The sequence below is a fragment of the Lissotriton vulgaris genome, chromosome 9 (assembly GCF_964263255.1).
Source record: "Lissotriton vulgaris chromosome 9, aLisVul1.2, whole genome shotgun sequence".
Taxonomy (NCBI): Eukaryota; Metazoa; Chordata; class Amphibia; order Caudata; family Salamandridae; genus Lissotriton; species Lissotriton vulgaris.
The window spans coordinates 145,630,107-145,645,848 of NC_141697.1; the positions used below are offsets into that span (position 1 = coordinate 145,630,107).

At 41.2% G+C, this 15,742-nt stretch overlaps 1 protein-coding gene across 3 annotated transcripts in view; it reads right to left on the reverse strand.

Annotated features, from left to right (window-relative positions):
- The window catches only part of MAPKBP1 (mitogen-activated protein kinase binding protein 1), a 921,590-nt gene extending 910,530 nt beyond the window's left edge, over nucleotides 1-11,060 (reverse strand). For all 3 annotated transcript variants that reach the window (XM_086937231.1, XM_086937232.1, XM_086937229.1), the window contains exons 1-2: nucleotides 10,583-11,060; nucleotides 8,535-8,922 (exon numbers count right to left, since the gene is read on the reverse strand). In XM_086937231.1, coding sequence (XP_086793357.1) covers nucleotides 8,535-8,654 — 120 coding nt within the window. In that variant the 5' untranslated portion in view covers nucleotides 8,655-8,922; nucleotides 10,583-11,060. The remainder of the gene's footprint in view (nucleotides 1-8,534; nucleotides 8,923-10,582) is intronic.
- Between the last annotated feature and the right edge of the window lie 4,682 nt (nucleotides 11,061-15,742).

Here is a 15,742-nt window from a genome sequence, read left to right on the forward strand (position 1 = left end):
TTTGTTTCACGGGGATAATAACATCCAGAGCCTTCATCAACCCTTCATTAAAACCTGTCAACATGTCGTCTACACCATGATCTTCTATCTGTGAGAGGGTCTGGAAGACTTCCTCAAAGGCCTGCGGGGTAAGCTTATTCCACGGCCTCTGTGCGGTTGAGCATCTACCAGTAGATTGGCCGCTATGTTTCCGTGGGGGCGGGGAGGATGTAAACTTAATCATCGAGTGGTCGGTCAAAACAAGGTGTTAAGGAGGGTCATATTTAAATGCGTCAATATTGGTAAATATTAGGTAGAGTGTATGGCCTCCATTGTAAGAGGGTCCTTGTATTCTTTGAAAGAGCCCCAGCTGCTCCATATCTGTAAGGAGCTTATTCACCTCTGGTAGTAAATGCAGTTCCCCATGAAAGTTAAAATCGCCTAGCACCAGAAACTTGCTAGCTGCAAAGGCATGCGTGGCTATCAGGTAAATGAATCTATTAGTAAAATCAGTTTTCGGGCCAGGGGGCCGATACACTAAGGCTCCCGTCCAGCTCTCAGAGGCTGAATAATTACTTTGAAGATACCGATTTCCAGCTCCTCATCCATTAGCGAATTTATCCAAGAGAGGTTAATATGTTTTTTTACAAGCAATGGCTATTCCACCCCCCGTTTTTCCCATCCTGTCCAGATGAATAAATTTGTAATTATCTGGGATCGCAATGTTAATAGTTGGGTGGTTGGTGGAGGTCAGCCAGCTTTCAGTCATGAAACAGATTTCCGGGAAATGTGAATTAATCATGTCCCAAATTTCGAATGGGTGTCTGGCCAAGGACCTAACATTACAAAGAATAAGTGTGGGAGCCTCGGGAGTGGCGGTCCTAGAGGGATGTATTAGTGAAACATGGCTAATAAGTTGATCGCCCTGAAAAGTACAACTTCTACATGCTACTGGACCTTCTAACTGCTCAGGTAACTTGTTAGGGCAGTTTAGCATAGCCCCGTGTATGTCAGAGGCTATCCTCCGGATATCACGGAGTTCAGCTGAAGAGTAGACTAGTCCTCGAGGGGGTTGAAACTGCCAGGTATGGAATAGGGGTCCTGGCCCCTAGCCCCGCCGGATGCCCGGCGTGCCGAAGGCGCGCCCGCTGCGCGGAGGCATCACCGTATTCCTTTGTAGTGACGCCGAACGCGTCAGCTGACTGGACCGCACCCCCAATGGCCCGACTGCGAGGTGGGCGTGGAGTGTGTCAGCAGCGTTGAAGTAAGGTCTCCGCGCCTAATAGTCGGAGCCAGCAAATTCCTGATATCAAGTTAAGGTAGGTAGGTAGGTAGGAAGGTAGGTAGGTAGGTAGGTAAAAAATGAAAGACAGGGTACCAAAAAACAAGCATTACAATATTTAAAATTAGCGAGGTGCAAGATTCCCAACTCCCGGCTTTCCGCCTCAGGAGTATACTAAGTATTCTGAGCATAAAACCACAAACAAAAATCTAATGTATAGAAGTTGAGATTAGGAAGTTCAAAAGAAGCAAAACATAGCACTTCCAAGCAAAAAGCGCCTTAGGGGTTACTTGGGGTCACGCTGAACAGGGCAAAATCAAAGTTTAGCCTGACGGCGATTGAGCACTGGCCCACTGCAAGACCCACGCAGAACCCGGTGAACCAAGTACCTTTCCTGGTTGCAGCAGCAAGATGTGTCGTGAGAGGAGTTACTGCAGGTCGGAGTATACGTCAACTTTCTCCACCCGCTGATGGCGATGCATTAATTCCAAATACATGTACCAGAGTAGGGAGGCATTGAACTGGGTTTCTCCATGGAGACAAGAGAATACATTGATCTCTCCAAGCTGCAGTGATACACTGTCCAAGGAATCGATCTCAGGAGACAATCGCTTGTTCAGATGCGATGTACCGATTTTACTCCCACAACCAGGTTGATAGTTCTGCTACATGCAGACGAGAAGAGGGGAACTCTATGTTACAAGTATCTGGGCAACTTCAGGTGAAGAAGGCACAGAAGCAGGGATAGACATTTTAATATACCAGATTCTAAAACAGGAGGCAAGCCAACAAGCTCTTGGAGTGAAGGCAGAGTCCAGCTCTCCTTCAGCCAAGTCAGAGAACAGCAGGCAACAAGCAGAAAAGTAGGCTTTCCTGCTCAGCAGTATAGTGGAGTCTTAGGCAGCAAAGCAATTCTTCCAGCAGAGCTTCAATCACAAGTCCAGTAGTGTCTGATTTTTGGAGGGATTGGCGGGGGGGGGGGGGGTTCAGAGACCCAGGACTTCTACCCAAAAGTGCCTTTGAGGGACTTCAAAGCAACTCCTTGAAGTGCACAGGTCCCCCTTTCAATGCAGCCCTGTCTGCCACGCTATCTATGGGAGGTAACATCTCGGAATTACACTACCTATTCAGTGAAGTGCTAGCCCCTTCCTTCCATCCTGCCCAAGCAGGTCCATTAGAATGCAGATATAGGTAAATGGGTACCCAGCACACATCTTTCCTGTGTTTGTAGCGGTCTAACAGAAATGCACAAAGAGCAGCTATCAGCCACCCACTCCAGACGTGATTAGAGACTCACGGAGCAGTAAGTGCAGAGAAATATCCACGTACTAAAAAGTGGCATTTCTAAAACAGTAATGATAAATCCAGCATGGAAGACTTATTACCATTCCAAAGATATGAAACATAAAATAGCTACTCCTCTCGGATCAAGAATTACAGTTTTTAAGTGTGTTAAGGAATCCCCAATGTAAACCTGTGAGAGGGGTAGGCCTCACAGTAGTGAAAAAAAAAGTAGCTGTCATTACCAGGACATGAAAAATATCACAGCAATGTCCTACCTTTTACTTACATAGCATGCTGCACTTGGAGCTTCCTAGGGCCTACCTTAGGGGTGACATATGTAATAAGTGTGTTTTTACGGCTTGGCAAGTAGTTTCAAATGCCAAGTCGAAGTGGCAGTAAACTGCACACACAGGCACTGCAGTGGAAGACCGGACAGGTTTGAAAGACTTCTTCTGTGAGTGACACAATCAGTGCTGCAGCCCACGAGTAGCATTTAACTTACAGGTTCTGGGTACTGATAAGCAGTGGTAGCGTGCTAGAGTCCTAAGGCCAACAAAAAATTCAATCAAAACAGAGGCAAAAAGGTAAAAGATGGGAGGGAGCCCACCCTAAGGATGCCAGGTCTAATAGGGTGATGAAAATAATCTGCTTAAATGTTAGCGCTAAATGCTCCAGCAAAACAATGGCGCTGCTACCATATTTAAGGGACTGTACTCTGAATTAAGTCTCCTTCAGGACACCCACTTCGTTTTGGCACAGATTTTGTTCAAAGTGGGTTCCTAAACATTTTTTCTTCTTTGGCCCTAAGAAAAAAGGTAGTAGTGGCAATTCTACTAGCGAGCTCCTTTTAAGAGGGAGGTGAAAGAGACAGTGATGTTAGAAGCAAGGTACTGGCTATTAGGCGAGGTATTCACCTGTTACAACGCATTTTTTACTCCGCACTACCACTACAACGCGGGCATTACAACGCATACCGTTACAACGCATTGCGCTGGGGGGCGCTCTAGGATAAGAGGTAAGTTTAATTTACTATCCAACACCTTCCCTAGGGTCCACGGGGACTGGAGTTAGAATAGTAAATTATACTTACCACTATCCAGCACCCCAAAGCGCTATGCGTTGTAGTGGTATGCGTTGTAAATACCGCGTTGTAATGGTACGCGGAGTAAAAGTATGCGTTGTAACGACATACATCCATTAGGCGAACATGGAGTGTGGAAAGGGGAAGGGGTGAGAGAAATGCCTTTACAGTGGCAACTGTGCACGCATCCACTGCATGTCAAGAAAAAAATCCCTAAATCAGTCATCCCAAATATCATACAAACATCAAAAGCTATATATTTATGATTGGCAGGATCTGAATCAAGTTATGTGGAATGAGATGGACAGATCAGTACAAAGATTAGGGCAAATCGGGGAAATGTCTCTGAAGGCAAGGGATTGGTGCAAGACATAGGCTTCATAAACACAAGGCACACCAAACATCCCAATTTGCAGGACTTCAAACTTCAATAGCATAAACAATACACACAAGACTAATATTTACTTTGTTTGCCCCATCTGTTTGGCCAGACAGTAAGGGCTAGATGTACAAAGATCAATAGCGATTTATGCCAAATCACTATTACCAATTAAAAAAAGTAAGCACATCATAAAGGGTCGCAAATAGACCTACCTCATGAATATTAATGAGGTAGCTTGCAATCTGTGACCATATGAATTTGCTGCTATCACAGGCGTGGTGGTCTGTATGGCCAGCAGACCACGTCAGATTGCTTTTAAATAAAGCAGTCTTTATTTATTTTAAACGCAGCCAGCTTTCCTTACGGAAATGGGCAACTACCAACTTTGAGTAGGTGGTAAGGTGCAAATGATTTGCAACTTCATTTCAGTCACAAAACATTCTTACATCCCATTTGGATTCAGTATTTGGAAGGGACGCCCTGGACATGCCCCTTCCAAATCGGTATGTATTGAAAACACCCAATTGCAATTCGGTAACATGTTACCGAATTGCAATTTGGGATTTATACACACCAAAATGCCTTTTGGGGGCCAGAAACAGGCAGATCTGTAAAATCGGGCGGTATGCAACTGCAAAAATGCTACATACATCTATCCAGCACTAACTTCTGAAATAGGAACACAAGCTTTAGGTAATGTGCAGATGTTTTAGGTCGCAATACAAGACCCTGGCATGCAGAAACTACTTGGTAGTTGTCGCTCAGATGGGTCACTCTACTGCAAGCACAATAGGAAGCAAACCAAAAAAAAACACAGGACTTTATATTTCCAGAAAAATGACAAGGGAAGGGGGGGCTAGGATTGCACACACTGGGTGCATTAAAGGCATCAGGGGCATGTTTCTCCCTGGCAACAAAGATCCATTAAAAAAAAATAATAAAAAGGAAGAACTGTAGCAACGTTTAGAAGACCAAGAGAACAAAATTGGATAGGAAACACTGAGACGGCGGCGCACAACACTTGCATAAACTATCGCTGCTACGGAATCTGGATACAGATAGGGGACAATATACTGTACTTTGACTGAAACCAAAAAAATAGAAAGGTGGTACAGAACAGAGAAAGAGTTAGCTTGTAAACTCGGACCAAATTATCTAGGGGACAATATACTGTACTTTGACTGAAACCAAAAAAATAGAAAGGTGGTACAGAACAGAGAAAGAGTTAGCTTGTAAACTCGGACCAAATTATCTAGGGAGTATGTATCTGCCATTAACACCATGCCAGGGTAAACCACTTCAGACACTCGTCAAAAAATTCTTCCAGGAATTTTATGACACTCCATACACAGCACACAAGACTCAGACCGGTGCTACCTACCCTCACCACTTTCCCCCCTCGAGAGGCATTCTCATACCTAGACAGGCTCATTTGGAAACAACAGAAGGTCATTGCAAGATTAAAATTGCAGAAATCTCAGGGCCCTGACGGACACTCCCCTCCGTTTTATAGGACGTTCTGCCATGTCCTGGCACACTTTCTTGCACACCTTTAGCTCAATAGGCAATATTGGGTAACAGCAGAATCAATGTAAAAGGTCTGTTACAGTTGGGCCCAGGCACAATAACCTACCAAAGTCAAATCTCCGAAAAGTAGAGTCTACGGTGGTGCGACTGGTGTGGATTGCATTTTTTTCCATCCAGAATTCCCAGCAATTATCCCACTTAGGCTAAAATCCTGCATGTTCCTCAGATTTGAGAGGTAAAGTTAATGAATCTAGAGGGATCCACAAATTTCCTACTACACACTCAACAAAAACACTACACAATTGTGCAGCTGGACGTATAATCCACAAAGAACTGATGAAAACTGCCCATATTAAGTCAAGTATGTCTTTGCATAGTCCCTGGTATGGTTGGGTTCTTCATCTATGCACCAGTTGTAATATTCCAATGACAACATCACAGAGGTTTCCGTTCTACAACACATGCTACACAGAAACACATGCTACACAAAAATAATTTTAAAACCCTGGTAACGTTCTCCTAATAAAATAACATGAATATTGTTACAAGTCATGTTCAGGCTAAGTTACCCTATTTATCTTGAAGAGCCCCAATGACATAGGCAAAGCAGTTCGAATGGAGCCAAAAATATCGACCTCGGATTTTATAGTGCAAAGAGAAAGAAGCTGGGCTTTTTACCAAGTGCCCGAACTGCGTAACTGAACGTCTACTCAGAGCTTCTATAGAATTGCTTAGCATACGTTTATGTGCACTTGTTTCGAGGGTCAGTTGGCTTAACTACTTTTAAATAATCCTGTTAACCACTTATGATCCTTACATCAACGTGCAAAACAAAAAGTAATATTGAACGCATTAAAAACAATTGACAGCACAAAGTAGGTTTCTGTAGTGAAGTCATTTTGGTTGTGTGCACAAATAGTCTTCTACCCAGATTAGATATATTTAGATCCACTTAGGCATATACTGGACTACTTAAAAGGGGAATATTGCAGTGCATGAGGATTGTACTCATTACCATCCAGCAGGTTATTAACAAAGGAGTCTACTGTCTTACCCTAAAACACACACCTAATATTTTAACCCTTCAAAGTTCTACTATACCATTATGAACAATATCATTTTAAGCAAAAATAACTGAGCAAGACTAAAGAAGAAATGGAGAATTAAACTACAATTCACCAGACCTTGCAGTTACTACTCTTGCTCCGGACACGACCTGCCATGGCTCTTTCTACCCATCCGTAATATGCAGAGCAGTGCAGGGTATTACTTCCATGATGGCAGGAGGATACCTACTGATGGAGACATGTAGGAAGATCTTCAGAAAGTATCAAACTCAGAACTCCAGACAGTGAGAAGATACTGCTCAGCTAGTGACACTCAAACCAGCTTCCTGACGATTATGATGTCACATGCCAACAACTGAGTTGGAACTAGGAGTCCACAGGAACTGTGTTACAGCAGGTAGTAGCATCCTAGCACCAGACAGTAAGTTGAAATTACAAGTGATCAGTGTGCCGATTGTCAGGCAAAGCTAGTAATAGCATTAGGGTTAGTGAATGAAGTATCCGTCAAGGTAAAGTGATTTACACTAATGCCCTTTTTATTGGCAATAAGAGTAGTATCCCGAAGGGGTGCGGGTCCAGTATCAATTACACATGAGTGGATTCAAGAGTTAATTTTTGTAGTGATGTAATAAAGGTACGCTGAAGCTCCATTCTTCTCGTTCAAAAGTGTGGGACCCCATGTGGGAAAATCGCTTTTATTAATTACTCCTCACCCCAATGGAGAAAGATGTAAAGAAATACTAATAACACCGGAACGCCTTTAATCGTTACATCTGTCACAATGTATTAGTAAAACAAGTGATTGATGAATGTAAACACTTCACACGCCTAGTAAATGACAGACATGTGATGTCGAGGATATTTATGTAAATAATGTCCCATAACCTTTAATGGCCAATGGTTAGATGCAGGCCTCTTACTTTTACATACACACCTCCGTTTTTGAACCCATGTGAGCAACTATCAGTTCCCATTGTGCTTCTCCCTGCTTTTACTTAACTTGTTGCTTATGTTTTGTACTATTATTGAAATAATCAAAACATTTTTTTAACGAAGCGTACACCAAAAGAACATCATAGGCATCAAGTACACAGGTGGAACAAATTCTTGGTTTTTGCAACATCTATCAAGTAAGCGGTTCTATTGTCCCACAAATACTTATAAAAATGCTTTCACATGATCATACACACAGTGGGTGGTCTTCCTTCCACCATTTCAAATGTGAAAACACCCAGAAAGAACGTGGGGAACAAATAAAAAAAGTACAGAGTCATAATTCTAGTTTGGCTTAGTAATAGAATTGCTTGCACCGTGAAGTTATTGCACAAGTCCTTCACGCATAAATGGGAAAAGCTCTACTCCGCAGGCAGGAAAGGTCTGATGAGACAAGAAGCTTCCATATATGCTCTGAGAAGTCAATTAGGCAGCAGGAGTCAAAACATGGAAATACAATCTGATCAGGTCATAAAAAATACTCCTAGATAGCATGTATAAACTCCATTGCACAAAACAACCACTGTAGTACACATACAAACACAATCAAGGCAGCATATTAACTAAACCCTCACAAAATAACACCACACACCCCAACCAGAAATCAGACTTTTCACAGAATCCGAGATCAGGACGAGACTTCTGACAAGCGTGGATTACATAATAATGGAAATGTAGAGGTATCTGTATCACTAGAATAGAATATTCAAAACTACTATCACACTAGTTGCTTTGGTACACCATCCAATGACTTTCTTTGCAAAAAGTACACGGCATTCTCTCCTTACCAAATGCCATGTTGGTCATAAAAACTAATGCATGTATTAAAAAAAAAAACCCTGTTAAAGTTTATACAGAACAAATGTGATGGAATGGGTCCAATAATTTGATGGAACCCGCAAATAGGAGAGCTGCTCTCTCATTTCTTTGGAAACTCACCTTACTGCTGATGTCCTCTTTTTTGACTCCTGGCTTGTGTCTTCGAAGTTTGATGGATGGGGAGCGCAAAAGGTTTTTAATGCGGCTGGTGATCGTGGGCATGGACTCCACATTCGCCATGGTCGTGGGAGGGGTAGCAGAAACTTATCAGAAGCTTAGATTCTACCGCCTTAAATCGATATAAAAAGTTAATGAAAGTCTTCCAGAGCGAGAGCAGGTTCGGCTTCTAACTCAAAGGCCAGTAACTAGCCCAGATCCCACCAGTTCTGCTCAGATACCATAGCGTCCGTAACAGGCGAATCAAAGGCACTCCTCACAGTTTAAAATCCTTTCCTTCGCCAAGTGAAGAAGCATAAAACCGCCGGCAGTGTCTCTCCAGAACAGCCACCTGAAATAACACATGCAGAAAGACAAACAGTAAATGTAACGGCCTTCGTGGCGTGCATTCGATTAAATCCATATTATAATGACTAATCTCACAGCGATGCCAATAAAGAGTTTTCGTAAACACAAGACAGTGATGGCAAGGGCTGATAACATTTAACTCTTTCGCCACTAATGGCATATCATGGTTGCCTATGTATACGAGTTCTTTTAATTCTCTTCGCTCTAGCCAGCGCCAGCATTTGCCAAGTGTCCACTGTTCCCCAAATAAAAACACCAAAGTTGCTTTTAAAATAAAATATATGTCATTTTTCTTTCTGCATAGCTGAAATCTCTTTTCAAAGACAGAATATTCCAGTTTTTAAACTAGGCATGAGCTTTGCTAAAAGGGGGAAAAATCGCATGCAGACAGATAAAATACTCGAGTCAGCAGAACAGCGAGATCCCCTTTATCATTAGCAGCTTTAGTTACATGGGCATTTCCAAGGCTGAAAATAACGTAATCCCAGACACACAATCTTTGAATATCTGCAGAGCGCCCTGTGCGCTCGGCGCAGTGAAGCGAAGCAGAATACACTTTTTTTTGTTTTAAGAAGGTACTATGCCAAATAAAAGTAAATAAAAAAATAATTTTAGGCGCCAACGGTGGCTGACCAGTTTGTACATAGTTTACAGCCGTGCAGAGCGCTCAAACTCGAAAATAAACTAGTGTTTTGGCCAGATGTGAAAGACTATTCGATGCTGTACTGTAGAGGACCATCATGTGTGTTTGCTTTTGGGTAAACAAGTGAGTGTAGTGTTCTCTAAAGGCCGACAAACAGCTTGCCCAGCTGATACAATTCTGCACATGTACTAACTCCATACAGTACAATTATCCAGCACATATACATATATTGGCGTCATACGTGGCTAGACTGTCCTTGCACACCCCAAAACGCATTTCAGAAGTCGAAATTCAGTGAAAATGCGGAACTTAGAACTCCGTTTGTGCACGGTGCTGTACAGTTCATTATGTACTACACGCATGTACTTAACAGCAATACAATAAGTGCTGGTAAAACACTGTTAATGCATGCACTACATGTGCAGTAGAGTAGGATATACGAAGTGATAATGCTCTGATAACGCAGAGCACGTGACACCACATAAATAAAGAACAAATTATTATTGTGTTACTGCAGACATCCATACTGATATATAGAGTAAACAACTAAACAATTATTAAGAACAGAACACAGACCACAATTTAGGATAAAAATAACACTTTTCGAAAAGTACGCCGCACAATAGCTCTCAAGCGCAATTTATTTTAATGCAACTGAAATAAAGACAGGCTCCGGTTATAGCCTGCCAAGTTATTAATCCTACCAAAGATGCTGCTTTATAAACCTGAAGTTAAGCCAGCATTTCTGGGTGAGCCGGCCCTTGTTACAGCTGTGAGGGGCTGCGCCAACAGCTTTACATGTGGCTTCCCTTTGACAAAACACTGCAATTGGCTGTAATGACTAAAAACATGCCGGTTAACGCCAACACTCAAAAACACGTATTCACATATGGCCAGGAACGGGGTTGGGGGTGGGTTGAAAGAGGAGGCTACAAGCAAAAAAAAAATACTTCACACAAAAAGGGGAGTTTGCGTTTTTTTCACCCAATGGTTACTGTACCTGCTCCAGGGTCTTGGGGTGAAAAGAGGTGCGCCGATAAATAAAAATATGCACATAAAAAAATAATTATTTCGAAAAAATCCTTATCTTGATTCAAAAACAGTTAATGGTTTAATCCAAACCGATGGTTCATTAAGAGCCGGTAAAACCCAAATAAGACAGCTGTCACAAGGCAGTGCGTGCAGCACCCAATTATAGAGATTCAATTTAAAAGCGGATTGGTGCGAGTTTCGCGATTTTGAGTGTCTCAGCTATCCTGTGTAGTCCAGAGAAGACGAAGCGGGTCTTGGCGGAGTCTGAGAGGTCAGGGGGAAGAGCTGCAGCAGCAGAGGGAGTGGGACTCCTCTGGTCTCTGCAAAGCTCGGGCTGCCCCTGCAGCCTGCTGTCCTCAGTCTCTCTCCACTCTTCTTGGCTCGGCTCGCTGATCGCCTGCTTCTTGTTCAGCTGTTTCCTCCTCCTCTTCCTACCCTGCCCCCTTAAAAAGCCTCTCAAGCTAGCAGAATCTGAATTGCAATTTTCTGGCAGTCTGTCAACTGCCAAACCATGAAAATAGAAAAAGGGCTGCAGTCGAAGAACCGGCTGTTAGTTACGTTTAGTGCCGTAGCCGCTTTAATGCTACACCTGACAACTAAAGCACGATTCCTACAACTAAGAACAAAACACATTTTGAAGGGGTTTATTAAGTATGTGATTTAATGACTACATGCTGACTAGCGGATTGATTATATACTTAGCTTAGATATTTTTATTTGAACTATTCAAATTAGCGTTTTATTGTATTTAGGCAAACTGATTAGGTATGTGTGGTTTACTTGTATGTTTAACAAATTGTGAGAAATGTGAGCATATCTGTCGAAATAAACTGTACATCATTTCTTTAAATATGGCCGCCGCGTTGAGCTGGAGGTTGATAGAGAGCGTGCCCGTCAGAAAACCTGAGCGTGCGCGAGCGAAAGAGAGAGAGAGAGAGAGAGAGAGAGAGAGAGAGCGGGCTATCGGGTCAGAGTGCTTAATCTACCATTTCCTAAACTGTTAAACTGCCAAGGAGTAGCAATCTTGTGGCTGCAGGCAAAAGTAAGCAAATTACAACAAGCATTTGCAATGCAATAGGTCTCTGTAAAATTGACTACACATGAATTTGTTAGAAAAGTAGTTTATTAAAAGAAGCACAGGAGCAAGGTAAGTAACATCCTACACAGGACTTCTTCCTCAGCAACTACACACAGTTGCTAGGAAGGGAATCTAGGATACAGTAGAACATAGAATAAAAACAATTCCAAGAATATTTAAAGGGACAACATAACACATCTTCCCCTTTATAACAAAGAAAATGAGAAGAAAAAAAAATAAAAATAAAAAAAACAAAATTATTAACAAACAAAATCTTGCTACCACTTAGGTTTGGAGCAAACACGTTTCCGGTTCACAGACATATCACTGTTATATACAAACTTTAGGAGAAAAATGACTATCAAAGTCTTTTAGAATATCATCAAAAACATTAGAATCACCACCACCGCTACTCTTAGGCATTTCTTCATAAATTTTGAGACCACCAGCGCCTAATGAGTGTAAAAATAGTTTATTTTTCCTTTCAGGTTTCATTTTACCGTCTTCATCAATGGTGTCGATAAAGTTCATAAAATAAGCTTTCCATTGGAGCCATTTTCAACATGGTTCTAAACCAGAAGGCCAAAAAGGTTGTGGAGACTGAATGGTAAAATTTTGTGAAGTCATTTCGAAGAAATCCGTTCTCTACGCTCGTAAGAGAAACAGAAGCTTTGTCATGGAGATGAAAATGGCTGCTGTGCGTAATCGTCAATACGCATTACGTGAGACACTGCGTTTCAGCGTGCAGACGAAGTGACATCACAAGCGGTACAGCAACACAGTGGAGCGAGGAATGGAAGAGAGCGTGCTGAAGGTAACCGTTGCAGATTTCAAAAGATGCATGCACAGGGTTGAACGCTTCTTTCTTTATTTTTTTAAAGTTCTTTACGAATAAAAGCGCAAGCGGAAATTAAATTGAACCGCTAGAGTAATGCGCAAGGTAGAGGTGAAACGGAAATAAAGAAAAATCTTTACTCACAAGAAAAAGTCCTTACAAACGATGAGAAGAATATTCTTGAACGCAGAGGTCGAGAAGACTTCTTTAAATATCGAAGTGAATTTCTTCTTTTAAATCGTTGGTAGAGAAACAAATTTCCTTTAAGTTTTCTTTCCGTTTAATTAGGAACACGAAAACAGTGAATTCTTGAAAAATAAGATATGAATAGGGTTCTTGAGTTTCCTGGTGCTTCTTGAAGTAAATCGTCGCCAAAATTGTAAAGTTGACTACACATGAATTTGTAAGAAAAGTGTAGTTTATTAAAAGAAGCACAGGAGCAAGGTAGGTAACATCCTACACAGGACTTCTTCCTCAGCAACTACACACAGTTGCTAGGAAGGGAATCTAGGATACAGTAGAACATAGAATAAAAACAATTCCAAGAATATTTAAAGGGACAACATAACAGTCTCGCATTAGGAAAGTTTGAGCTATTGGTATTGTAAATGACACATTTTTTATTTATGTTTTGTTTTTGAAAATAGCAAAATTATAGCTTTGTCATTTACAAAGGCAATAGTTTTAACTTTCGCAATTGTGACACCTATAGCATTTGTAATGCAATATGTGTTGTATGTACGTGACTTGCATGTATTGATATTACAAATAACAATGGCTTTTAATTTTTTTAAATAATTAATACTTAAATAAAAGTCATAGTAATTTATAATGGCAATAGCTTAAACTTTAGTAAATACCTTTTGTGAAGATTATGTTAAGTGTATTTTATTGTGACGAAAATCCAAGAACAGAAGTGAAATATTAACATCCTTTTGTTATATTTGTAATAACGCTTGAAACAGTGAGAGAACATATTTGAACCAGTTGTTGTTAAATGGTTGCACAGATTGATGCTGTGGTGGCGCTGAGTGATGTTGTGATGGCGAGCAAGTGATGCAGTGGTGTTCAGTGATGCTGTGGTGGCGCATATTGATGTTGTGGTGTCCCTGAGTGATGCTGTGGTGGTGCTGAGTGATGCTGTATGCTATGCTATGTTTTGTTTTGCTATCCTATGTTTTGTTTTGTTATGCTATGCGTTGTTTTGCTATCCTATGCTTTGATTTGTTATGCTTTGCTATGTTTTGTTATGATATGCTATGTTTTGCTATGATATGCTATGTTTTGTTGTGTTTTGCTATGCTATGTTTTGTTATGCTACGCTATGTTTTGTTTTGTTTGGTATGCTATGCTATGTTTTGCTATGCTATTATATGTTTTGTTTTGCTATGCTATGTTTTGTTGTGTTTTGCTATGCTTTGTTATGCTTTGTGCTTTGTTTTGTTATGCGATGTTTTGTTATGTTATGCTATGTTTTGTTATGCTATGCTTTGTTTTGTTTTGCTATGTTTTGTTGTGTTTTGCTATGTTTTGTTATGCTATGTTTTGTTATGCTTTGTTTTGTTATGTTATGCTGTTTTGTTATTGTAGTATTCCATTCCGTGTCTTACTCCCCTCTTATCCTTGTACTTCCCTTCCCATGTTCTATTCAGAATTGTTTTGGTTCCTTCTGCCTGGGGATTCTCAGAGATCCTTGGGAGTGTAATGTTCTACTAGTATCAGTTACAGCTGTGCATCTGTTCGTGGTGGTTGTGTAAGCTGTCTCCTAGGAATAAACTGGATCTAACCATCAAGAAGTCTCTTTCTGATTAGTACATATTCTGGCGACGATCGGGATATCAAGCCTGAAGCTTAACAGGACCCTCGTTTATTTAAAAAAAAAAAAAAAAAAGAAAATCCAGTTTGGAGACAGCGTTCACCGTTTGCAGTGTGGATTCATTTAAGGTACTTTTAAAATTTTTATGTGTTAAATTATAACACCAGCGGCAGTATTTCTTACTCGACGTGCCTTGATTGCACCTGCGGCTGTTTCTCTGTGTTTTGCGCATCTTCTCTCATATTTGAGAATTCGAGCGACCCGCGCTCACAACCTGGAGAATTTCATCTCATACCTACTCTATTTTACTTCCGTGTGAAATCCCCGTTCTGCTGGTGTTTTTGTGGTATTTTTAGCCTTTTCTACGACGTTATTATTGAAGTGCATCTTTCAAAAGCACACGAGACTCACCTGTATCTTCGCGTGCGCTCCACTCGCTGCCGGAAGCCCTTCACCACCTTCCTGGATCAGACGCGTCATCCGCACACGCCTCCTCTGCGTGTACCTGCGTCATTGAACAACGTAATCCGCACACGCCTCCTCTGCGTGTACCTGCGTCATTGAACAGCGTCGTTCTACGCACAGCGCTGCGTTCCAGCAACCATCTTGAATCACCATGACAACAGTCTCCGATCCGAGTCCCGTTTTTTTTAATTCTTTTTAACGCCACAACTATTTGTGTAATTTAACCACATCACATCGATCATTACCACAGTTATTTATGTACCTTGACTTATTGTGTTCTGTAAGTTACATCCTGGTCGCAGTTTTGTTTACAAGGGAATTGTATTGAGCATCTTCATTCACAGAGAAGGTACCCCAGTCTTCAATGCTATTATCATACAACTGTGTTTTTGACAATTTATTCAACCAAATAACTGTGACCTTTATTTCTATTTTTCTTTCTGTTGGGTGTTTTTAATACCATTTTGAAAAAATGTCGAATAACATAATTTCACCTGCACATTTCTTACCTTCGGCTGGTGATCCCAAAGTAGAATGGGACCTTTGGTATCCAACCTTTTTAGCTTATGTAGATGTGGTAGAGGAAGACGGCTGTTCCCCCAAAAGGAAACTCGCTTTGCTAAAAAATTGTCTAGGTGGTGCCGGTCTCAAAGAATTGGAAAGTCTACCACCTATTGACAATACTGGTTCTGGTGATGTAAATGTTTTTGAAGTGGTTGTTAAGCAATTAAGCACCAGATTCGGAAGGAAAATTAATACTGTGATGGAACGTTTTAAATTCTATTCTAGAATTCAAAAAGAAGATGAATCCATAGAAACCTATGTAGCTGCTCTACGCACTCTAGCTAGTTCTTGTTCCTTTGAAACTATTGATTTTGACCAAGTTTTAAGGGATCAAATCATGATGCGTACTAAGAGTAAAAAGATACAGGAA